Consider the following 26,221-nt stretch of genomic DNA (forward strand, 5'->3'; position numbering starts at 1 on the left):
ACAAGTTTCAATGAAACAAAGCTAATTAGAAAAAAAAAAATGGTCAAACTCCATCTGATATTTCTTAGTTTTGCATACAGAAAACTGATGACCTTATTGTTTTGTTTCTGTTTGCATGGCAATCATTTCTCTCCTATCTTGTATTTAATGTACAATGCATGGAAGATAGAATTCTGTTAGAATTACATGCTGGGGAAAGGTGGATCGGATTAAATTTAAACAAGCAGAAAAAGAGAAGCCTAGGCAAATTATGGTGCTGAGGTCATAAAATAGCAGGGACTGTTTAGGAAGCAAAACAAGACCATTTTCAAAGTATTAAATTTCTAAACATAAGTACAGAAGCACCATGTTATATGTAGATTGTCTCAATTATGAATAAGCGACCTGTTAAAGGGATAAATGGAGACAGAGCTGGTCTATTTTAAGATACAAAAAAAAAAAAAAAAAAAAAAAAAAAAAAAACCCAAGAAAAAATAAAGACCTTTCAATAAGCCTTGAACTAACAGATGCTGCTAATGTAACCACCACTCAAAGAAGCAAGCAGGATATTGGCTTCTACTTTCAATTTGCTAGAGAAATCATTCCTTCCACAAAGCCAAAGGGGATGAATTTAGACATGGTGTTTTGCTCAGTGGTATAAGCATTCTGTGAAGGCATCTCTAGAATCATTTCTTTGAACCTTTCTGTTGAAAAGGTATCCCAAATCTCAGGTGTGCAAAAAACTTCTGTATCAAAAAAGCAAAAACAGCCAATTAAAAAATATATTTTCAGAAAATAGCTTTTTGAAATTTGACATTTATATGTGGAAAGTGAGACAAATATGAATGATGTGCCATCACATTACTCTTATACAGATATTTTAAGGGTAAACTAAATACCCTATCCTCTCCATTTCCATGAGTTTAGTTTTGCTACTTATCAACTTGAGTCAAGTCATGGTATATAAAAGAAAGTGAGGTTGTTTCAGATATACATTATGAGTTCAAATATTCCACTACTTCTCAGCTCAGTTGGAAAGAGGTCAACTAAGTTTATACTATTCTGTATGGGACTGGAATTATTGAGAAATCCACTTGTTTGAAGGAGTTTATCAAAAACATACTGAACTCTTCAGATTTGTGAATCTAATAGCATTTGGGAGGAAAGTAAGCAACTCAAACTTTTTGAATAAAAAGTAAGACTTCAGCAAGTCAAGGATACCTTTCCCAAAAAACAACTCAAGAGTATGTTTCTGATTTTTGTGGCAAGGTCCTCAATAAATCACTTCATCACCCCTTTACCACATTTTCATAAATAAGACATAGGTAGTTATTGGCTGTGATTCAGTGGCTTATGAAAATAAAACTTTTTTAAAAAGCAGTATTAATAACTTGCACATTTAATAGCAGAGAAAGATAAAATTGTCACAGTAATTAAGTGCAACATTCAAAGCTGTCACTTATATGCATTCTCAGATATAAAAGGCTCCCTTTTCAAAAAAGGAGAAAAATGATTTTGCCTAATGGGTTACAGAGTTCTCTCCCACATCTCACTCCCACCTCTGGTGGCACCACCTGCCTTTCCATCCGTTCTCCCTGAAGAGGGATCTCAGCTGGTGCTGGGAAGACCCTGGAAGAGCTTCTCCCTACTTTATACCCAGATACCCTTTGCCAGTTACCCTCTAGGCAAAACAAAACTTTCCCAACTGCATTGCTTTCTCAACCAAATCTCCCCCAATTTAGCAACATCATATATAATTAACCATTGAAGAAGCTAAAATCCTTGCCAAAGCAAAAGAATTGGATCTCAAATATTACTTACTACAGAAACAGGTTAATTTGTTATTTGAGAGCTAAATCGTGCACTCTGACTGAACAACTATTTAGCCCTCAAACAATGAAAACGTGTCTGATTTCAAGATATTCAAATTTCCAAACTGTATTTGAAATTTCTTCTAGAAAACCACCTAAAACTGCTTGCATTTTTTATTATGTGCCTGCAATACCAAAGTGCACACACACTCTCACACTCTTCACACACTCACACATACCTTAGACATGAAGATACATTAGGAAAATACACAAAAACATTTCTAATTTTTAAATAAATTTGATTTTTTGCTCAAGTATAACTACTGTAAAGAATTTCTCATCTTATTGTTTCTTCAAGTAGCAAAAAATTTGCATATGCTTTCTCAATATTTGAACTGGTTTGAGTAACTCCACTACTTATAATTACTGAAGAAAGCTGGTTTTGTTGGCTCAATTTTATAAATTATGAGGAAACTAAATTAAAGATGAGCTAAGAAAAAGATTATACTTCTATAATACAATTTCCTTATGCTGGATCCTTTGCATTTGTTTTACAATTGACTTAATTTACTTTATTATCTTATGAAAGAACAATTCTGTGCCTCAACAATTTGGGCAGTGATCAGTGATCACTTGGGAACCAAGAAATGCACAAATGAAAGTCCCCTAACATGGCCTGTCATGATATGTGTGGTGAGGGAGATCTGTTATTATATGTGTTATTTAGGAAAGTTCATATTGCTGTGCTATGTCCTTAAGAACTTGTGTCATAGAGGATACGGTACAGTCCAGTTCATATAGGGTCACCCCCAACACTCCCTGCCTCTTAATATTCATAACCTTATGTGTGACCTCCAACTTTGTTCCAAGGTCGGTGTGTGTGTCTGATAGACTACAGCAGAAAGGAAGATATGTCATTGCTGAGACTAGGTTACGTAAGACTGTGGCTTCCATATTTGGATGTCTCTGGTTCTCTCTTGAATCACTTTTTCCAAGGGAAGCTAGTTACCATGTCATAAAGACACTAGCAGATTATGAAGGAGCCCACCTAGTAAGGAACTGACACCTCCAGGCTATCACCAGTGAAGCAATAAAAACAGCAATAAAATAACTAAGGACCTAGTGGTATGTCTAAGTATCTCTAGCAAATTATAGGGCCAGGGAGAAAGACACTGGGAATATTTGGCCCCCCTTAGGCTTAAAGGAATCTAATAAATGATAGGGAATTTTTTCTTGGAAAATCACACATATATTCATGCATATAAAGTCTTACAAATGATATTAGAACTTTCATTTGATTCTGGAATCCCTCCTGTGAGTGTAGTTTCTGTATAGGATACCAATTTTAAAGTAGAAACCTTCTATGGTAGGTTAAAGGTAGTGCCAGAATAAAGATGGTGCTCCATTTACATTAGTAAAGCATGAAATGCAGAGAGCCTACAAAAGCGGCTCACATCTCTATGTCTGCAGAAGGAAGAAGTCTCATCATTTGGAAGAAGGCTGCCAAAGGATGTCATGCAATGGCTTGAAATTTAAGCTTTTTCACAATTGTCTGCTTTTACTTTTCAAAAAATGTTAATAGGGCTGGGGGTGCAGCTCAGTGGTAGAATGTTTGCCTATATTGCAGGAGACCATGGGCTCAATTACCAGCACCTCAATAAAAATAAATAAATAGAGCATGTGGCCATAAAGTCTTCAAATAGCTTGCTATGGTTTAACCTATGACCCAGGCCCCTAGCAGCTAATTTCTTTAGCAGGGTTATAGGGAAGTCAGCATAAGGGAAGTCTTGAAGACTCCTGCTCCCTGAGATGACTGCTCAGGGACCTGAGAATCACTAAGTGAAGTAAGCAGCACAGGTGTCATCCTCAGCCCAGGTGGCCATCCATAACTGTGCTTTCTGTCACCTAGCTCTGTGATACAACTTTTAAAAAAGACATAACGCTGCTCTACATTATGTCTGCAGTTAGTATTTGTTTCTCAATATAACAAATCATTCACAAATCACCTGACGTGCCAGAACCAAAGTGTGAGAAAAAAAAGGTTGTGTGTATGTGTGTGCATGAGAGAGAAAGCAATAGCGCATGCAAGAATAGAATAAAAAATGAGCTAGCTGACAGAAAAAAAAAAAAAAATTCTCTCTATGAAGGCTTGAGGAAAGAACATGCTGCCGCCCAGCCTACTGCAGGTATTCTTCCCCAACTGTGACAAGATTAGATCATCTCATTACTTTTATTATTGATTCCAGCAAATACAATGAAAAACCCATAGTGTATCAGGCTGTACTTCGCCCCACCAAAAATTATGTCCATAGTAAAAGCCTAAGTAGTCCATATATCTGCAGAATCTTCTAGAACTGCATCTGCACCTCCAGCCACGGGGAGTTCCATCTCACTCTAACACTCTCTTAATTTCAGACTTGTGGGACAGATTATTTATCATCAAAATTCTATTTTAGTGTATTCCAGAAAGGTTGGGGTTGGTACCAATGTGGAAGAAGTGCAGTTGGAAGAGGCTGAATCACTCCTGCAGCCTCGGATGAAGGAACCAGCACTTCCTGGAAGTCACGGACTCTGGCTTGTCCTGAAGCTACCAACGACCACAGCCCTCCTCCCACTTCTGTGGGGAGCACTCATGCCCAGCTCTCTAGGCTGGCACTGAGTGATCTCCAGGAGCTGATCACAGCAGGAGTCAAACACTTCCCCTGACTAGGCAAAGCTGGAAGCCTTGGCCATGGACAGCCCCACAAAGGAGCTCACCTCTCCCCTTCTGCAGAGGAAAGAACCCACAATATTTCAGGGAGCCCCAAGTGATTTCATGGAATAGAAAGCTACAGTGACCACGTGCCCTTTTAAATTTCTTGCGTTTAAATTAAGCTTTTATTTGTTAACTTTCTATTTTTATTTAATTGAATTGCATTTTCTCTTGGCCATAGTGGGTAAAGTCTAAAAATATCCCAGTCACATTTTCTTTGTTAGGGCTTAACAAAAGAAATTCTTCTATGATGATTTCCTTGACAGACTATTTCCTGATTTGAACTGATCTGAAATCAAGGGGAAAAAATGAGTAGGATTATCTAACTTCAGGAAAATGAAGTGTCCATATTTTCTAAGGACTGAGAAAAGACTCTGGATATTTATATGTTTATATGTGTGTGTGATCCATAGGCTGCTTTTTTCTTTCCTCTGCACAGTGTTGGTATTTTAAAAATACACTAATAGGTGATCTGCTGCCTAATATGGATGTGAAGGTATTTGCTGCAAATCTGATACCTTCCTTTGTACTGAAGGTCTGTTTTATTGACTAAAATTAGACCTCTCTACCCCTACCAGTCATTCCCTAGAAAACACCCAGACCCTTGGCTAGTTTTCCATCACTTCCCTGAACCAAGTCCTCTTCCAGAAACACTTCTGGTTTGCTGCAGTTCGATTTGTTCCCTGGCTCCAGTCTCGTAACTCCCTGCCAGCTCACTGTCTGGGGAATGAGGCTGCCTTACTGCTGATGGAAGGACCACACTAAAGAGGCAATTAAAACAACTACTCACATCGTGTGCAAATATTCTCTCCCTCACTCTCTGATATTCCTCTTCTCTCTCTTCAATTGATTTACTTCGTCTGTCATCTCTAAATGGATGCATTCTGTTTTGCTGAACAGAAAAAAGAAATCAGGAGGGTTATCCAAGTTGAGTTGTTAGAAATCTGCAGTTAAGCAACTGTCAGCTAAGAATAATAAATGTTCATTCACACAAATGGAGTATGACAAGTCTCACTCTCTCTATCCCCTAAGGAGGCTGTCTGGGGTACATGTATCATGTATGTGCATGGCATGCAATGACTGGAAATGTTTGCTCCTCCTGGTTGCTGCCTTGCTAGATGCAAGTAGCACAGGTGCATCTAAAATGTATAAGCCTGAATGTACCTCAGGTGTTCAGCCAGTACAGGTATGTGGTGGCTCACCAGGGATGGATTCTGTCTCCTTTGCTAACCTGGATGGTCTGACTCCTCAGAAGGAGGCAGAATGCTGGCTTAAAAAAAAAAAAAGGAAGTTTGAGGTGACTGAAGGAAGAAATGGCTTTGAAAACTTTAGGACTGGACAAATAGCAAGTGAGCAGAACAGAGAGTGGGGGCCGAAAGGATTATATGGACACTATCTCTTACTTTGTTTTTATTCACTCAATGACTGATTCTGTGAATCGCATCTGGTATAGGAAGAATGACCTCAGGCTTAAAAACTAAATCTAACAAAACTTGTTTGCTGATAAGGGTCAATAGAAGAAAACTAAAGAAAACAATTCAAAGAACCCAGCATGAGGAGTGTTCTTTCTCCTCTCATCTGACCAGTTCCTACATCTACATCAACTGCCCTCCTATCTAATTTTTGCCATCCCTGACCAAATGCTCTGCACTGACCGCATTCACCCATCCACGCGACAGACACCCACTAAGTGCACCACGCAGGCACATGTCTCACGGGCAACACGAGCCATGGTGTAGCTCCGTGGTGGTGGTGGGAGGAAACGAGATACAAATGATGAACAGTTTTTTAAAAAAGTGTGTCAGAAATGCACATACTGGCTTACAGTGACTCACAGAGTAATTAAAATAACTTGAGTGAGATGCATATTGTCTTACCTTTAAAATTCTAAAGCAAAGTCATTTTCAGAAAAAAATAATCTATTTTCATTGTCAGAGACACAAAGTATAATCATAATGGCATTTAGCTGACTTTCTCTACTTGTGCTTATTATCATTTAAAATTTGTTTTACTTTGTGTTCTTCCTAATCACCCTGGACCCCACACCCTCCCCCATTTAGAGAAAAGATTTAGTAAAGTCTCTTTAACCTTGTCCAAGTACCATGATTAATGCTACTCTAGAACAACACAATGTTTTGTCACAAACAATACACAAGGATAAAGTTCTGCTACACTTCATGCAAAACGAGCAGACAATTTACGTGGACCATAGAACATGGGCAGGAGAAGGGGTGGGAGACTAGAACATGAACTCAAGTCTTTTCTGCGAAGTCTTATTTTAGGATAGTTGCAAAATCCACCTGTCCTCACCATAACAAGGTTTGTTCTTTAACAGCTACACGAGTTGATCATCGGTCCGTATTGAAAATCCAGCTCAATTTGTGCACAACTGAAGGACAAAGCTGTAGGGAGTGGAACGACTGCCAGAGTTACACAGACATCTGGAAATGCGACTGACAAAGCTTTTCCCCACAGCTTGGAGCCTGTGGCATCCCAACCCCCCCAGACATGCAGCAGGAACTGCGCCAAGCACCACCCATGCAGCCCAACACAGAGCCATTGCTAAAGCAACCAGACACAGTTTTTGGCTACCCATTGAATGCCAAAGGGGGGAGGCAAGGGGAGGACAGAGGTTGGAGGGAGGGCAGTAGTACCAGAGGCAGGGGAGGGGTGGGAGGCAGGGAGGGGACAACAGAGGAACGACAAGAACATCAGTCAGCCCACCTTCAAAAACAACAACGTCAGCCACTCTCAAACTTGAGAACCAACCTGATTGTCTTCTTTATCAATACTAGAGTTATCTCGCTTCAAGATAAACCGCTTCTGGGATTCTTCACCTTTTTCATCTTTTAAATGTTCACAAAACCTTTGCTCTGGTCTGCCAGCAAAGTAAAACATATCAATAAAAGAGTTTTCCCCCTGTTTAAAGTTATTTCTTAGTGTTTTCCCCCACCGTGGCATTTAACTTTTAAAAATGTTTAGAAGTGGTTCCGATATTAGAGTTGCTGGCAACATACAGGCAGGTATTCTCCACATGTTGCTAGAATACCTTTTGTTGTTTTGAATTCAGAATCTTGTTTGCTGCATGCTGATCACCATAGCTGAAGTTAAAGAAAAAATTTTAAAGATCTGCACATTTATAGTGTATAGATGTTTTCTTTAGTGATTTTGACCTCCATCACTCCTGAATTCAAATTCCCACTCATATTCTCAAACAAATATACAGGTTTAGTACATTAATCCACCAATGTCTGGAAACTTGGAGAATACCTCTCATGATATCTCAAGAGTCTTCTGATTCTGTAGTAAGAGATGATCCTTTAAAAATTGTTTATCTTCCTCCTATAACAAATGCTCTGGAATCTGGTTCCACTAGACAATGACACTCTGGGCCATGTTTGTATATCAGCTCAGTAATTGGGGAAATGAGATATTTAATTTAAACAACTTAATGTCTGATTTGTATGGGGGAAAATGCTCCAAGCAGTTACACACTATTGATTAGTCAATTGATTTTTTTAGGTTCTCTTAATCATTTGGTATTATTGAAGGGAAGGGCTCCACTTCTTTGTTAATTTCCCACGACGTCACTGTATACCACAGAACTCAATGAAGACTTGGTCTTGGATTCATCCACAGAGGAAGTGTGAAAATATTTGTCCCTGACTTAGAAGTAGTTCTGATTTATGACTCTCATTAAAGTGTCTCTGTTATGTCTGATGCATTAGTTCTGAAACTTAGGGGGTTTTCTGTCCCTGCTGGGTTCATTAATCCTTTAGTCACTGGGAGTCCACTTCAGTGCCTGTTCTTTAAGGTTGGTGACCAGTAATTAAGAAAATCTCACCATTTGATTATACTCCAAAATAAGCAAGTAGCACTTTGAAAACAAAGAAGTAGCTTAAGTGTATAATTCAAACCTTGATGAGGTGTATTCTTTTTTTAAATATGTGTATATAAATATAAGAATACTGATGAGCAGGCAATAGCAGAAAGCTGGAATAATACCAGTTACAGTTTCCAGAGTTATTCATAATCTCTGCAAAGCAATGCGGCTACCTTGTTCAATCCTTATAGTAAAAGTTTGATGCAATAGAAGTAGAGATTTTTGGCCTCTTTTAAAGACAAGGAAACCATCCGTCAGTGATTCTTTTCACTTTAAGTTTATAGATTGTCTCACTAAACCACAGGCTTCCAACAGCCTGGTCAAATCCTCATAGACACTTGGTTCAGTCCCTCTCTAATTACACCATGCACAGTAAATAGGAGAACCTCAACTTACAGAGCAGAAACCTCCATCACATCACCTCAGTGATCAATGTGAACAGTTCCCACCCAACTTAAAATGTAGTAAAATGCAATACACATTCTGGAATCAGAAATATAAGATTGAAAATTACAAAATAAGGAATGAAAAAAAAATGCATTTTAAACCAAAGGAACCATGTACAGTAGAGAAGTAGACTAGTACTAGTGTATTTGAGGTAGAATAGTCCTAGTATATGTCAATCACTTATACTAGCAAGTCTGGTAATAGCACTGTATGTAGTTTTGGGTCATTCTAAGTGATAAAAATTCTCCAGAAGTTTTTTCTAGCTTTCTGTCATTTTCAAAAATATTTATACATTGTTACATAATTTTTTTCATTGCAAATGAAATTAGTTTGCTGACTTAAATAAAGATGTTGGTTGTGTCGATGTTAATTAGGTTTCTTCTAATGTCCCTGGGCTCTGCAGGCTGATAAGCTCTAGTGAATGAAATGATTTGCTTTCATTTACAGAACTTTTTTTTTTTTGTATTTTTTCCACCATTCTGTAAATGTTCTCATAGAAATAAAGTGGTCTGAGGATGTGGACTTTTTGATTTATGACCAGAAAGTGAATGAATATGTTTTAGATTAAAATTCCTTTAAGATGAATAACATTAGTGTGTGAATTCAGGATGGCAGCTAGAACTAGAATTTAAGTGTCATGTGCACAGGACTTTGTTTTTTCATTTTTGTGTTTCTGGTTCTGGGGACTGAACTCAGGATGCTGTACTACTGAGCTATATCCCCAATCCTTCTAGTTTATTTTTTATTTTAAGATAGGGTCTCCCTAAGTTGCTGAGGCTGGCCTCCACTGTGATCCTCCTAACTCAGTCTGCCCAGTCACAGGGATTACAGTTGTATGCCATCACACACAAGTGGATCTTGTTTTTTAAAATATTTAATCCTTAGTGCCCACATTCATATATGGCACATCAGAAGCATTCAGTCAAATTAATATATGAACAAATAAAAATTTAGTACAACTATTTATAAATCATCATAATTCAGGAACAGATTAAAAGACTAACTGAATAAGATATGGGGAAAAATTCTGTATTTATAAAACAGAATAAGAAAGAGTTTTCAGTAAGAACCTAAGTTAAAATTTAGAGAATCAAGATCTTTAAAAATTGGATTAATGTTTCATGTTGACCAAAATTAATCATGTCATAGAGATATAAATATACATAAAATATATTCATATATTTTAATATATTATGTGTATAATATATATTTTATATATTCATATATTTATATGTAACATACATATATAGTACATATAAATCCTTATTATAGGTATATATATATTTTTAATCTGAGAGGATCTTGGGAAATAAGAAAGATGAAAATGAGAATCTTAATTCTAGTTTTGGAGCATCTCAGTTTAAAGTATGTCATGAGGGAGCTATTTGAATATTATTTTAAAAATTCCATTTCCATTTTTTAATAGTTCTGTTTATTTGTTTTTTATAGCAGGATATATTTAGGAAAAATACATCAATTATATAACCAAAAAGTAATCAAAATTTTGTTCTAATCAATAATGCAAATATTTAGAGCACGAATATTACTTCCTCTGATATAATTTATAAAATGTGCATTCTCAATAATTGCTTTTAAAATATCTTATTTAAGATTTTTTTCAAAAATTAGAATGAAATGATTTAAATTACAAATCGCTCATGTTTTTGAAAGATATTTTGAATGATTATAAAGTAACCATATAAAGTTTGCTTAAAAAGAAGTAAACTTAGTAATATTTTTCTAGGTTGATTTTATAGAGAACTACTTATGACTCTAGAGATGAAAAGCAATTTTGGTTTAAGCTCATGCAAACTAAGGTATACAACTGAAATATTGCAGTGATTAAACTAAAAATTACTGATAATGCACCATTATATTACAGCCTTTAAAAATTCCTTTTACAACTAATTTAACACCATAGCAATATTATTTCTGAGCCATAAAATGAATGAAACTAAAATAATGTATTATAGGCCTTTATTTAAAATGGTAATGAGTTACTTTTAATGTATTTAATGTGGGAATATAACTCTAAAATTCTCAAAGCCACAAAAGGTCATGGTATTTATTAAATTGATGATGATTAGATTCTACTATGTGTCTCATGGCCATGCATCATAAATGCCTAATTTTTCTTTTCCTGGTGGATTTTAGCCTATGGGGTGTTCTTTCTAGCTCCAAAAAGCACAGAAAATAAATTAAATGCTTATTTTATATGGAAAATAGTTTCCTTTTCTCAAGGTAAAAATGTATTTTTCCACAATTCATAGCACATATCTACTGTGAAACTCAAAGCTCACGTGACATGAATACCACTGCATTTCCAGTCTGTTTCTTCCCAATAAAAACCCTGGGAAGTCAGAACTAATTCCTCACTGTTCCCTAATTAGACATAGCTCATGAATTGAGAAACAGTGTTGCTGGTGAAGATAATCAAACTCTATCTTCTAATCAATCAATTCCAATTTTAGTTAGATTTATTTCCCCTGGAAGCTTGAAACAGATAAATACTCATTATTATTTTAAATCTTTTTTTTTTCTCATGAAGTATTTGAAAGAGTTTACCCAAACTGATAGACACCTGAGAACAAATTTATTACTTTTCTTCCAAATAGTTAAGATTGATTCCTTCCTACATCCACGCTAATCAAAGAATTTAATTCTAAATATGTAGGATTGCAAAGAGAAGTCTTTGAATTGCATTCCAAGTAACTGAAAGGTGGTCATCGATATGCATAAGTAGCTCAACAAAGAAAGGTTTTTGCACAGAACAGAGTAAAACTTTTGATGGTGTAAGACACTTATTAAAAGAATTTTTATTTGTAACATATTAGAGAAAACTACATGACTCTATTTTCTGAATACTTTGAAATTTTCAATTAAACATATGTAAAATTTTGGCAACGTTTTTTGAGATTAAAAAGAAAATCCTATATTCTTCTAAATTTAATTTCACTTATCAGTTTGTCATTTTATACCATTTCATTTCTCTTACAAATCTAATATATAAAGTGCTAAGTAGCCAGCTTCTTTAATTAGCATGTTTTAAACTCATCTTTCTGATTTTGCACACCTTTCAAATATTTATTCTTTTCTGTTTCTGTAGTATACTGCAAAGATAAGCAGAGACAAGTAGACTAACAAAAAACACCTTGACTCTCCTTTACCCAAGACTACTCATGAAAGACATTACCCAGGGCACTCAAAGACAACAAGAGTCTTTAAGACATCTCTTAAATTGGTACTGTTGCTCTGGAGAACAATTTGATGCATGGATTACAGGGCCTTAAAAATCTGAATTTGCCTTGACAAAGTGATATTATGTCTAAGAACGAATCCGAAGAAAATAGAAATAAATGATGAGTACAGAGTTCCATTATTCACAAGAGCAAAATAGTGAAAATCTATAGTGGACTGGGTAAGAAACTGAACATGCAATATGCAGTATGCATTTTCATCAAATAATATCCAATAATATTGACTAGCACATAAAAACACTTCATAAAAACATAGCTATACCTTGATCCTATTTATGTTAAAACTATAACATATATTAATAATAATAAAATAATAATAATGTGAGCAGTACATATCTCTAGATGGTGAGATAACAGGAAACTTTACTTCTAATCTTTTAAATTTTTGTGCTTATTATAATAAAAATATATTTTATTGAAACAAAATAAAATAAAGTTATTAGCTCACAAAGACAGGAAACAAATTCAATAACTTAATAGTGATTTATACCTATTCACTGGATTAAGGACAATGAAGGTATTTTTAAACTCTGAATACTTAGAAAATATTCTTCCATAGTGTTATTTTATAATCAGATAAAATGAGCATTTAGACATTTTCTTTTATGAAAGCAATTCTTTTTTTTTTTTTTTTTTTTTTTTTTTGCAGGGAGGTACTGGGGATTGAACTCAGGGACACTTAGTCACTGAGCCACATCCTCAGACCTATTTTGAACTTTATTTAGAGACAGGGTCTCACTGAGTAGCTTAGCACCTCCCATTGCTGAGGCAGGCTTTGAACTTGAGATCTTCCTGCCTCAGCCTCCTGAGCCGCTGGGATTACAGGTGTGCACCACCACACCCAGCTTGTCAAAGCAATTCTTAATCTTCCTATTGCACTGATTTTTTTTTTTTTTTAAAGAAATGCCAGATTTAACTTTTCTCCCTGCTTCTAGTCTTGGTTTATCACATCAAGGCCTTTTAGTGTATGTAAACCCCTCCCTTCCTGCAAAATCCTTTTCTTTATGACTACGTCCTTGATCTACATACATAGAAATGTTCATTTACTAATGATACTGCTACAATCATAACTAAATGACAGTGTACAACCTGAAGACCTTCTTTTCCTCTCTGAAGAAGACCAAATAAAAATGACATAAAAAGAAATGAAAGGGATAAGAAAAAGTGATGAATACAAAATTTGAAAAAGTGAAAGAAATCACATGTACTTAAGATCTGGAATATCATATTCTAAGTTTGCAGGTGTGGTTATTCATGAACTATATTGAGCATGGTATTGTAACACCACCAAACAGGCAATCCTATCAGACAGATCTACTTAGTTTAACAAAACAGTCATATTTCTCCAAGTTTGCCTACAAATTCAAAATTTCCATGAATGAAAAACAAGGTCTATGGTACAAAAAATAAGGTCTATGGTATCTACATGATAGAAAAGCAAATCCTCAAAGCAAACTGTGCATTATTTTGCATGAAATAGTCATAAAACAATGTTCACATTCTAGTCACAAATACAAAGTTAACATCTGATATATACCCGGGTTCTTGAGATTCTAAAAATATTTCAATTTTTATCCCATAAGTGCCAAACAGTCTATAAAAATGCTTGCTCTTTGAGCACATCAATTTCAGGATTAGTCTATGAGTAAGATTTAGGATTAGCCTCAGACAACTATAGGCTCCTTACACTTTCAAAATCTCCAAGTATTTTCTAAGTAAGCCTCTGAACAAATAATTGAGCCTTACTCCACGCATGTGACATTTGGTTCACTGCGCCTTTGGTCACTTCTCTCCTGATGCTGACTGGCAGAAGGCACGGCACAGGGCATATTGCATTCACTTCTCACTTTCAGCACTAAATCAATGGTGAATGCTTTCTTGTTCAGCTCCAGAGCATTTTCTTGAAAGTTTTCTAGCTTCCAGGTTTTCTCACCAGTGGTAATAAACTGGCTAAAAAGATGACTTGACTACCTGTACACTTGCCTTTCTCTAAATTCTCCATCCTTCTACCTGCAAGTTATGTGATACATTAAAAGATATCCAATGGTTCAAAGCTCTGCTCTGTAAAAAGTACTGATGCATTTTGGCACATAAATCAGCAAGTTCATGTGAAATGAACCTGAACTAGCATACTCTATTTAACTTAGCAATAGCTTTAATAATTAACATGCTCTTAAAACAGACAGAGCCAGGTGCAGTGGCACACGCCGGTGACCCCAGCAACTCAGTAGGCTGAAGCAGGAGGATCACAAGTTCAAAGCCAGCCTCAGCAATTTAGCAAGACCCTGTCTCAAAATTTAAAAAAATTAAAAAAAAAAAGGGGGGGGGGCTGAGGATGTGGCTCAGTGGTTAAGTACCCCTGGGTTCAATTCCTGGTACAAAAAGAAAAAAAAAAAAAAAAAGACATAACTTTGAGAAGCAAGCCTAACAAAAGTTTTACCTCTTTAGTCTTATTAATTGTGAGAGTTTTTGCAATTTATGTAACCTCCTTAAGGGAAAGGTATTGTTTATTTGCTTTGTATGTAACATAGAAAGTCATGATATTTAACCTTAAAGTGTGTGGGAGGATTAAGTAGATATAAGATAATGCAAGTAAACTATTCAGCCCAGTGCAGATAAAGCACTAAATAAATGTTAGAAACTTATCTTATGCTGTTCAGGTTTTCCTGAGTAGGCAAAATCTAAAGGCATGTCAATAAATATTGGACCAACATTTTCATTAGTGTTAATTTTAATGACAGATCCAATCTCTACTATAATATTCAAATATTGGTTTGATTCATGTGTTTCCAAATGAGGCAAAGTTTTATGAGAGTAATGTTGTCTTTGGAAACTGCTATGAATGATTATTGTTTCTTGGAATGAAAGACTTTTTGTTTATATACAAAAATGTGCAAAAAAGTATTCCACTGAATCCTACATAGGAATATAGCATTTCAGTTTTCTGGATAGGTCCAGAATTTCCAGGCCAGTTTAGTCAATAAAGCATGACCAATTTTTTTTTGATGCATAAATAAATGTTACTTTTTTCTTTTTACTAATTGGAAGAACAGAAGGCGAGAAGTAAAGATAGGAAAATTGGGAAATGTGATCCTCTGGGAATATTGTGGAATCTGAGAAGACTGAAGCTGGAAAGACAAACTGAAGTAAAAGTTACAGTGTCAATGTTTGCTTATCTTAGTGGACTTCAATTTATAGTCTGAAGATTTGCACCAAGCATCATAACATTATTATATCCATATACACAACTAGTATTCCCTGAAACCTCCCAGGTACAAGTATTAAAATGGCTTGACTGTAAAGGTGGATAGAAGCAATGAGGGAAACCCTCAGGTTCTGGGCCTAATTCTGCCACCCACTGCAAGCAAAGCTGAAGATTGAGAGAACTAGGTCACCATAATTTTGATCCCTCATATGATACATTTAGGACAATGCTATATGCATGGTCAACCTTTCTCTAACTGTACTAAATTGTAAAATGTATATTAACCATTTACACACTTGCACTCACAGGCTTGCAAATACCTTCTACTTTTTACACACACACACACACACACACACATACGCACACACACACACACATGGTTGTAATGAAAATTATCTTGGTTTCCCAAATAAACAGTGAACAGAACATCGGTATATTGTATAGTGATTCTTCTCTTCAAAGAATAGTGCTCGCAGTACTGAGCACCTGAGAAATACTTTTATGCCTGACATAGTCTAAGAACATAGAGTAAGGCTTCATCTCACTTTTAAATGTGCCAAGACAAGTTTTAATTCAGAGTGTTTTGTGATTATGGAGGTTTTCTCTTTGGGTATTATAGGTTTGACTATCCGCCTTAGTAGTAACACTGTTTAATTTGGTTCTCTGAATAATTTTCAAAATCATCAAATGCATATCAGCATTTTATAAGTACCAATAGGTAACAAAGAGTACTGCTTGTTTTTCTTCTTGCTTTTTATCATTATTTGAGGGCCACAGATTCTACTGACATTAGCTCTCCCTTCCCTGACCATAGAAAGAGTCCTGACTAAGATCCTAGTTTACTGACTAAGTAAGAACAAGACTTGAATCTTAGTTTTCTCCCCTGTAAAGCAGTCTAGCTTTATTTGCTTAGAATGTTGGGAGCAAAATAAATGAATAAATAAGCAAGCAAATAAACACAATGTTAAATGTATCATGACTCCACAAAAGAACTCTTAAAAATAAATTAAGGATACTATATTACACATGTTTCATTTCCAAAATTAAATAGTAAATTGTACATTTACACCAAAAGGGCCATCAACTGGAAAGGAGTACAACAAACTTAATTTTTCTTCTCATAGCATTTTTCTGAGATTAACTTCTCTTATCTACAGAATCTCATATTCTCTAAGGCATAATGGAACAATAATAAGGAGAAAATATAATATTTGAGGAAAATGATATGAAGTTTGCCTAACTTTAGCAGTAAGTCTCACTTTGAGCCTGAGTATTAATTAAAGAACTAGGTATCTTCATAAAAAATGATAAATATTGAAGGTGAGGAATGTGTTCATTACTCTGATTTGATCATTAAACAATATATATCATGTATCCAAACATCACATTATATTGCATATATATGTTGCAATATATTACACATTTATTATGTGTTGATCAACTAAAAAAAAAAAAATGAACTAGGTGTTTATAAACTTCATGGTTTTCCTGAAAGCAATGTGATTCTTAGGTTTCCGTGTCTCTGGCTTCTAGTCAGATGATTTTAAATGCCATTCCTATAAAAAGTGCACAGTAAATTTACCATGTTTAGAAATGACAGGATGCCAACCAACCACTCACAGATTTCTAAGAGGCACTTAAATAAATTGATGTTTGGTCTTCTTCAGAGGATTATTAAGTGAGCATCCATATCAGGATCTGCTCAGTTTGTTCACAATTCCACTCACATTCCAAGACAAAGGGAAAGAAATACAACAAACATGGGAGGAAAAGAATGTGTTTTTAATGGTTTTGTTTTATAAATATTTTGCTTTATTTTAATATAAATAAAATCGCCTGCAGGGAGTGAAATGCCTTAGGGTCCAAAAAAAGGAAAAAAAAAATCCCATTTTAAGCCTTAGCCCCTTCAAGAAAATAAGCAAAGCAGGTGTCGCTTTGACCTTGGTGTGTTACAGTCCACTACCGTAGTCTGGGTCTGCCCACTGAAAGAGTTGAAGGTCCCATGAACCTTACTTTAGTGTAGTAATTATCCATCCCTTCAGGGATTCTTAAAGAAATCAATTTATCTCATTTGCTAAATATTTACTAAATAGCTCAGTTAATCCTCTTTTCTGGAACAAACAAGCAGACTGGTGCAGTTACTATGCAGTACTCAGCACTCCAGGAAAATGCCTGGAGAACGTCCGGGCTCCTACTTCCCAGGAATCATAAGGTTGTGTCTTTAGACACTTGCTCCTTAAGATACAACCCCAAATCAAAGTCTATGGACCACTATTCTTGTTTTACAGTTTGGAGAGCCTATAACTAGTCTCCTCCAGTGGATTTGCTATTTCCATTCTTGCTCTGCACTCTTAAAAGTAGGGGATTTAAGGCAATGAGAGTAGGTGGATGTAAAAGACAAAGGGGAAAAAAATGTAAGGAGATGACAACCTTTTAACATGAAAATTACCTGGGACAAGTTAAACAGTTGCTCTGACATATGCAAAGACATTTGGATACACATGGGCTTCATTGCCTGTGGCTAATCTTGGCCTTTTAGAAAACACTGATGCAAGTGGATAGTTTCTAGTTTCCAAATGGTACAATCTAAGTGAATATCCTTCCTCTGGGATAAAGAAAAGGAGGAAAAGGTGAAAAAAAATTCTAACAGAAGAACAATCATCCTCTTTGTGTTAAACATAGAGAAAAGAAAAATAAGTAGAGAGAAAGCTGAGATGGGGATGCAGAAGGAAGGGAATAATTCAAATATAAAAAGTCATGCCTATCTGTGGCATACAAAATATTTTAACAAAACCAATATTCATATTTCTAGGCTCATTCTATATACCAAAAAGGCAACAGTACAGAGAGTAAAGACATTATCATCTGTAGTACCAAATTGACACAGGCCCTAATACCTCCACCCTAGATTTTCAAGGGATGTCACCATCTAATCTGACAACAAATAAGGAATTCCAACAGTAAAAAATGAAAGATGCTAGAAAACAAAACATTTAATGCAATATATGGAGGGAGGGGGTAGCTGAACAAACACAATGTAGAAAGCTTCATCTCAGGGGCTCATCTGTTACTCCAACAAAATGGTAGTCAATTCTGATGAGCAGCTTTTTGAGTCATTAAGACTCCATTTATGGACCAAAATGTTGGTTTAGAGGCTTTAGGTCCCTTATACTCAGCTGTTCTTACTCTGGTTATCTCTGAGAACCAACGAGATTACAGTGCTGCAGGGGCAAGGTGATTACTAATTCTCAAAAGTGTTATCAGTTTGCTCAGATAGTAGCATCTCGAACAGTCTCTCCATAGACAACCTTAACTCTAGCCTTAGGCCTCACCGATGGCAAAAGTCAACCTAGTCTTTGTACCCCTGGTCATTCCTCCTTGAATACATCCCACTCATCAGCAGCAGATTAATCTTGTTAAAGCATCATGTTGTGCACATCAACCCTCAAGTCCTATAGTTTTAAGGGCTGTTTTCCTCCAGTGTCCCCTCCAATCTCCTGCAAACTTCCACTGGACCCAACCAAATTTGTCTCCAGGAGGTACGAAATCATAAAGTCCCTGGAGTTGAGGACAAATGATCAAGATTTTATTCTCACCTGTAGCAGTATAATTTTGGCAATTCACTCACTCTCCCTCAGTAAAATTTCTCTTCAATAAGGTTGGAAATATTATTTTTCAAAACATCCTCTTCATTAGAAGAGCATGAGAACTAAATACAACTATCTATGCAGAAGGTCCACCTAAGTGCTCAATAAATGTAGAAATCATCATAAATTTGTTTATACCCCAATATCCCTACTTTCAATATCCTCACTTTATTTATTTAATTCTTAACTCTCCTCAACACCCTTGTAAATTCCTACATGAGTCATTAGGTGAGTGGGTAGCCCTCACAAAATCTGTTTTGTATTTTCTAGTGGGTATCTGACAATGTGTTTTCAATCATTCAATCATTCCCTAGCCACTTGCTAGGTGCCTACTATGGGTCCACAGTTTCATTAAATTTTTTAGCTCTTAAGATAGCAGATTCTGAAGCTAATAGCCAGTCTCTGTAAGCAGAGTGTAAAACCCATGATGACAGAAATCCTCTCTTGTAGTTTTTGTGTAACTATAGAGACTGAAGTCTAGATGTTGGGATATAGATTTGTTAATAAGTTGCAGTTGCTGGAAATGCTTTCTGTCTGAGAAATTCTGTCTGTGTAGACAATAGGACTTCAAGATATGACATCTCTGCTCTCATCAGGAAATTCACAAATGGCCCAGAACCCTGACTACATTAACACAAAACCTCTAGTAACTTTACTGCAACTATCTTTCCATATTTTCTTCTTAATTCTCCCTTCACTGATGCTCTTATGAATATGGTATGAAGCCACAGGGATAGTCAACTGGGGAGCTTGTGGCATTAATTTTGTAATAACACAATGAATAGGTTGGCATTCTACACTAACATTATTATTTTTTTTTTTTAGAAAAGTGGTCTTTTTATTCTTTAGGGAAAAAAATGTGAAATGGAATAAAGCAAGGCTTAAATTTAATGAATGTACTCCCTCAACAAGTCACATAGATAACAAGTATTGAAAATCCTGCAAGAACTATCAAGCTGCAGGAAGATTCTATTATCCACAAATAACACTGAGTTAAAATTTAAAAAATAACAAAAGTGACAATCCTTCCAGCACTGTTTCTTGTGAGACAATAAAGGACTTAAATAGTTGGGATTCCCATCCAATCCTGGGAATGTTCTTGAGGATTTTGTTCACTATTTTTGAGATGGTTTTCCTTAAGAAAATTGGATTATTTTAAAAATATTTTATTAGAGGCACTGGTTTAGACTCCAGTCATGCTAACCATTGTTCCTTTGTAAGCCTCAAACTGACACTCAGTTTGTAAGATTAAATGTAAAAATGTACATGGAACAAGGGAAAAAAAATATTCAATGTAATGAATGAAGTAAGTAATGCTATTTTAAGTAAGTGATAATATCAGTTGAGAAGTATGTCCTGAGACAAATTATTTCCATCATGAAAGGGAAAATGGCTTATAACTAAGTATGTTCCAAAAATGCTAGAAATCAATTAAACATACACACACACACATACACACAAGCATACAGAATCATCAAACATTGTGTCACTGTGACCTAAGTATTTTGAAATTCCTGTAAAACTAGTTTCCATGAAAGTCTTAATATTCTCACATTACTTTCTCTAATTACTTGAACTCCTATCATCTAGAAAAGTATTATGTTGAGAAAAAAATAATGACCAATATGTAGCTGATAGTTACAATTATTTATGCATCTAAGTCAGAGAAGCACCTTATATACCAATGGAGTATTACTAAATGAAAGAAATTAAAATCATTAAAGAATATTTTCCTTCCCCCAAACTTTTAGCTGACATTTATATCCTCAACTCACATCTTTATTGCATTTCTCCAAAATCATAGTGCCATTTAATATGTGCATTTCTGTGTATTTGCCTTGCAGTAACACAAGTCTGTTTCAAGGAATACCTTGAAAAGGTATTCCCCAAACACAAAACTCACAAGAACCCATCCTATCCCTGTCTCCTTCCTTCAAACAACTGAAAATATTTCAATACAATAATATTTCTAAAACAATATGGTTCCCATTTACCATCACATGTCAATTGCCTTGATGAGACAACTCTTAAAATTTTCAGAGAATCCAAACCATATTCCTCAACCAAACAATGACAATAGCAACAAAAAAAATCCCAAGACACCTTGGCCTTGGATAGAGTGCTCCATTCCTATATTCAGTTCCAAAGAACATGGCAACAGACTTTTAAAATCCAACATATAAGTCTCCCCAAAATGCTATTTTCTCTTTGCTAAAATTGCTAAAATGATTCAGGTCATTTTAAAATGTGACTTTGTTACTACTTGAAAAAGAACATTTAATTCATCCTCTTTTCTTATATTAAGAGGTATCAATTATCCCCAAATCACTGCTACCATTACCCTTGTCCCCTCACAGCCAATCAGAAGTATGGTCAGAACAGAACAGTGGGAGTTGACAGGTATCGATTGAACACCGATGGGCTCAACTCTCAAGAAAATATTTGAAAATCCATGACGTGTATCCTTCTGTCTTTTTCATTTAGGGATGATTTGACCCATGGAACAGTGAATAAAGATGGTAATGCAAAAGCAAGGAAATAGGTCAAGACTAAGCCCCTGCCCTGGTATTTCTGCTGGAGCTATCACACCTTCAAGAAATGCTTTTCGCTCTTCCTGAAGTTATAAACATGTGGGGTCTATTTAAAAACGGACATAAAAAACCAAAGGCAAACAAATGAAAAATGCTGACATTCTTTTGGAAGTGAAGATAACTGATAATAAAATGCTTGTTATTCAGATAATCAAAGTTTTAAAGGACTGATTATATCCTGTACTGTTACTTACAAACTTGCAGGAAATAAAAGATTTAGAGAAGGATTGGCTGATGGATGTTTCTGAAATCAGGAAAACATTCTACGTATATACTCTATCTAACATGAGCAATTAAATGTGGCTAGCCTAAAAGGAAAACTAAGTTTTTAAAGTTTTAATTTTATTTAAATTTAATTAATTGAAATGAAGAGTAAATAACTACCATACTGAACGAAGCAGCTATAGAGGTATTGAAGTTTAGCAAGTTTATACAAGGCTTAATACTCTCAAAAACTATTCTACAAACATGATTACTAATATTCATGACTATGTGATTACAAAGAGTGTAAATTATAGATAAATATATCCATCAGGTGAAACTACATCAAGCTTAGTTCACTTAATCTGTGAGCTTTTACATATTTCCTACAACCTTATAGAGAAAGAGAAAGAAAAAAAAATTGAAAGGAAGTAGTCAATTACCTTTTTTTTTTTTTTTTCAATCAGCACTTTCCTGAAAGCCATGGGAAAAACCAGAATGGAGAACAGAAAACACCAACAGCAAGCAAGACAACAACAAAAACAAGCAGGAGTATTTGATGGAGAGGAAAGATGTAAAGGATTAAGGAGCAGTGACCTTTAACTTCTACTCCTGTTCAAAATATGAGGCACAGGTATCAACAATCAGATGGAGTGGAAAAGTGATAAATTTTAAAATGTGTTTTGTCAGTGAAATAGAATGCAACCCCAGGACCCAATAATTCCAAAGCTTTAAGAGCCCTTAAACATTATCCAATTCAAACTGTCCTACCTATATTTAAGTTATTTGAAGCCCAGAGAAGTAAAGTGTTCAGTGTCCCTGAGATAATAGCCAACCATAGTCCCAGATCTCCCATTTGTACTCTCCACTGTGACTTTCCCTCTGCCTCTGCTGAGCACAGACTGGTCCCTGAGTAGACAAACAGCCTCATCTCCATCCCCACTTGTCCCAACACTGGTGAACACGAAAAAAATAAATAAAAAGAGTATTTTAATCATGATACTCAGCTTGACACAAAAGTTCCCTTCCCTAACATAGCATTCCTAAAGACCATGCAATTTGCACAGCTTACCAAGCACAGTGTGGAAAAGGGAATTATAAAAGAGAATGTTTTACATTGGATAGTTTAAGAGTTTAGCATGACTTTTGTTATAGAAGTGGCTTGCACTGTACTCGAAAGTTCCACAAGTCAGAGAGAGATAGCTCCAAGTTTCAAAATAAATTAATACTCATTTTATTATGCTTTTGAGGACTCAATGGGACAACAAAAAGATATTAAGATGAAACCAAGTGATTATTTTAAGAAGAAAAAGCAAATTGTCATCCTCGTTTTAGAGATAAAACTTAGATATTGCCTAGCTCAAAACCCTTACTTTGAAGTTCAAAAAAACTGAGAAGGCAGATTTTAAATGACTAGTGCCAAGTCATGCAACTAGTAGGTAAAATTGGAATTTAGAGGCAGGATTTCTGTCTCCAGGTTCAGGGGGCTTTGTTACTCTGGAAACCACAATAAAATAGATGTCAACAAATCAGAAAAGGGAAAATAGGACCATTACTCTATACATGCCACGATTTTTTACGTCTGTTACTTTCAATTTGAGTTATATTTGGACATAAAATTTCCCATGGATTTGTACGTAATTTCAAGGAAATTGATAGAAAGAAGAAAATTATGTTTCAGGAGCTATGTAAAAGATCAGGAAGTACATTCACTTTATTGCCTGAATTTTATAAACTTTCGTGGATTTCAGATCATCTTCTACAGATAAATGCCACACTACTACTGATAAGAACAAAAGATGAAGAACACTGCACATTTTAAATGTCATTACTTTGAATTTTATACTGTGCTCTTATAAATGAACCCATAAGAGTAAAAGAAAATACTAAATAAATACAGTGATGGGGCTTACATTCTGGTGCTGCTGGTCTTGTTGATGATAACAGATTTTCCTGTTTGATCGACATTATGATCCAATCCAAAGTAAGCTGCCACCCGATGGACAAGCATCCTCTGGTATGATGACATCTGAGGGAACTTTTTATAATGATTGCTGAAACAGAATTACAAGAAAAAGCAGAATAAGCATTTTCATTTCTTGCCCACAGCACATTTTACAGGTAGACACACAAAACTATTTATCTTTCACCCAAACCACTAAGCCTTTTTCTTTCCTTTCCAGCATCCCTTAGTGTCCTCATTTCCAGGCAAGATTTCCACTTATTATAGATGTATTGATTAAGCTACAATACATATCATTGTTTCATACTAGCACATTTCTCATGCCAAAGAGAACTTAATATCTGTTGGGAAGTGTTCTATTTTAGTCCATGATACCTTATCAACAGAACCAGGCAGAGGACAAATGATATGACATAATACGTGACTGCAGATGCCTATCTGGAGATGTGTCATTACCCGGTTTACACTGAAAGCAGCACAATTATTTCCAGGCATAACTGACTGCAGCCAGCTGGAGCCCATTAAAAAACTATAATAAAAATGAAAAGGGTCGCTTCGTGGAACAGCTATTCTATGCTAATCGGTGGAACCCTGTTTATAGACATTTTGTCAGGAATTTAACAAGCAGGAGCACGCATGGTCCAAGCAACAATCCCCATCAGCATATGACTCCCAAATCCAATAACATCTCCATTTAACAAATCAAGAAACATATTAAACAATGTTTTATCCCTAAATCTGTCCAAAATAAATAATTTTATTCAAATATAAAACTAGGACACATCATAAAATTAGCCAGCACTGCCATTTAACATACTTGTTGTCACCAATGAAATCAATAATTTCCTGTTCCATTTTCAAGAGTATCATCCTGTCCCTGCAAAAAAAAAAAAAAAAAAGAAAAAGAAAAAGAAAGAAGAAAGAAGAAAGAAAAAAACGTTCAAATTAAAGTTTTTATGTAATTTCCATTTTCCAAGGACCTAAATAATTGATTAAGTGCATGGAGAAGATTATTTAAATGTATGTGGTTACACACCTACATCTCACTTTTCTTTGGAACTTGCTGACCATTCATTTACATCTTATTTCATTTTGCTCCAGATAACTCTTTTTTAATCTCATTTGTTACATCTTTTGTAGTATCTAAATTTTATAGTCAATGTTAATTTTGGCATTCAAGCTATGAGGACCATAAAATACAACAAATAAAAAATATGTTTTAAAGTCAAGCATTGACTTTAGATAGGTATAAAACTGCAGTGAAACATAATTAGTTTACTTAATATCAACCATTTTCATTCTCCATTTTTCCCCCTTAATCAGTTATTCCTTTGTGACCAGGAAAGTAAAGCTGAGAAAACTATCATTTACTCAGTAACTATCCAGGTATTAAATATACCAATAGTAAACATGCAAACTTGAAACAGGTAAGAAATGCAGGACATAGTTTAAGCTATCAGGAAAGGCATCTGCGTATTACAATTGTCTTCTTAGACATTTGGATAAATAACTGTTATACTTTTTGACCCTTCCCAAAATAAAGAGGCTTGTTTAATAATTTACCTGGAATTATTCTTTAGAGTGTTAATCAGAAACTCATGTAAGTCTATGCCTGTAGAATCTGTGTATTCTTGACTGCAATCTGAAACAAACAGCAGGGTGAATTTGTAAGAAATGGTGGGAAAGTGGGGTAAAAAATTCTTTCCCAGCCCGACTCTTTTCCTTCCAGCTCAGGTAAATTCTAGATGAAGCTATTGTGATGAAAAAAATATGTTGCATAACTAGGAAACTGGCTGTGTGACATCAAAATGAAAATAAGATTTGGGGATTGAAAAGATCCTGACTGTGGAAAAACCCAAATGTCATGGAAGGGGAAGTGGGCACGGTCTGGGGTCGGGAGGGCTTCGTGTTCACCCTGTGGTGCAAATCAGTCAGGGCACAGCCTTCCCATCACAGAAACTCCCAACCTCCAGAGAAGGCTTCAGAGCTTGAGATCCTATAGAACCCCTTTTCTCTTGAAAAGAAGGAGGTCAAAAATGAAAGTTTTTGTTACAAGACCACCTAAATATTAATCAGAACAAAACACAGGAGGGCACTAAACATTCTCAAGTCTTTCAGATCTCCTAATGCTGGATAAAGCTTAATTTCCATAATCTCTTTAGAAAGATGAGCTTCATGACTCTTGTGTACATCTTCAGTTTTAAACTGAGAGCAGCAGAGACAAGTGCTATAAAGCCAAAATGTTGCTTGACATTAGGAGTAGTTGTCATTCCTCAGCAGATCACATGCCCAAATCTTTCTCAGTTATCTTTTAAAAGTGTACTGAAAGGATATTTATGCTGGCACTCTTCATTTCAACTAAACTTAGTTTTATTTTGTATGATGCTCTGTACGGCAACAGTTCAAAAGGCTGTGCCTTTAGAAGGAATTAGTTATGGGTTTTATGGGGGAAGTTGTTTTTGTTTTTGTTTTTGAAAACTGTTAA

General features: G+C 35.4%; 1 protein-coding gene across 19 annotated transcripts in view; it reads right to left on the bottom strand.

The window, feature by feature from the left end:
* Positions 1-26,221, bottom strand: part of ARPP21 (cAMP regulated phosphoprotein 21) — a 148,138-nt gene that overhangs the window by 70,409 nt on the left and 51,508 nt on the right. For 9 of the 19 annotated variants that reach the window (XM_079115900.1, XM_079115905.1, XM_079115893.1 and 6 more), the window contains exons 7-11: positions 25,300-25,378; positions 24,554-24,613; positions 23,687-23,827; positions 7,312-7,420; positions 5,333-5,434 (exon numbers count right to left, since the gene is read on the bottom strand). In XM_079115900.1, the coding sequence (XP_078972026.1) occupies positions 5,333-5,434; positions 7,312-7,420; positions 23,687-23,827; positions 24,554-24,613; positions 25,300-25,378 (491 nt within the window). Of the gene's footprint in view, positions 1-5,332; positions 5,435-6,852; positions 6,945-7,311; positions 7,421-23,686; positions 23,828-24,553; positions 24,614-25,299; positions 25,379-26,221 lie in introns of all 19 variants that reach the window. The other 10 variants (XM_079115907.1, XM_079115896.1, XM_079115897.1 and 7 more) reach the window with 3 other exon arrangements.

The sequence above is a fragment of the Sciurus vulgaris genome (genome assembly GCF_902686455.1).
Source record: "Sciurus vulgaris genome assembly, chromosome: 16".
NCBI lineage: Eukaryota > Metazoa > Chordata > Mammalia > Rodentia > Sciuridae > Sciurus > Sciurus vulgaris.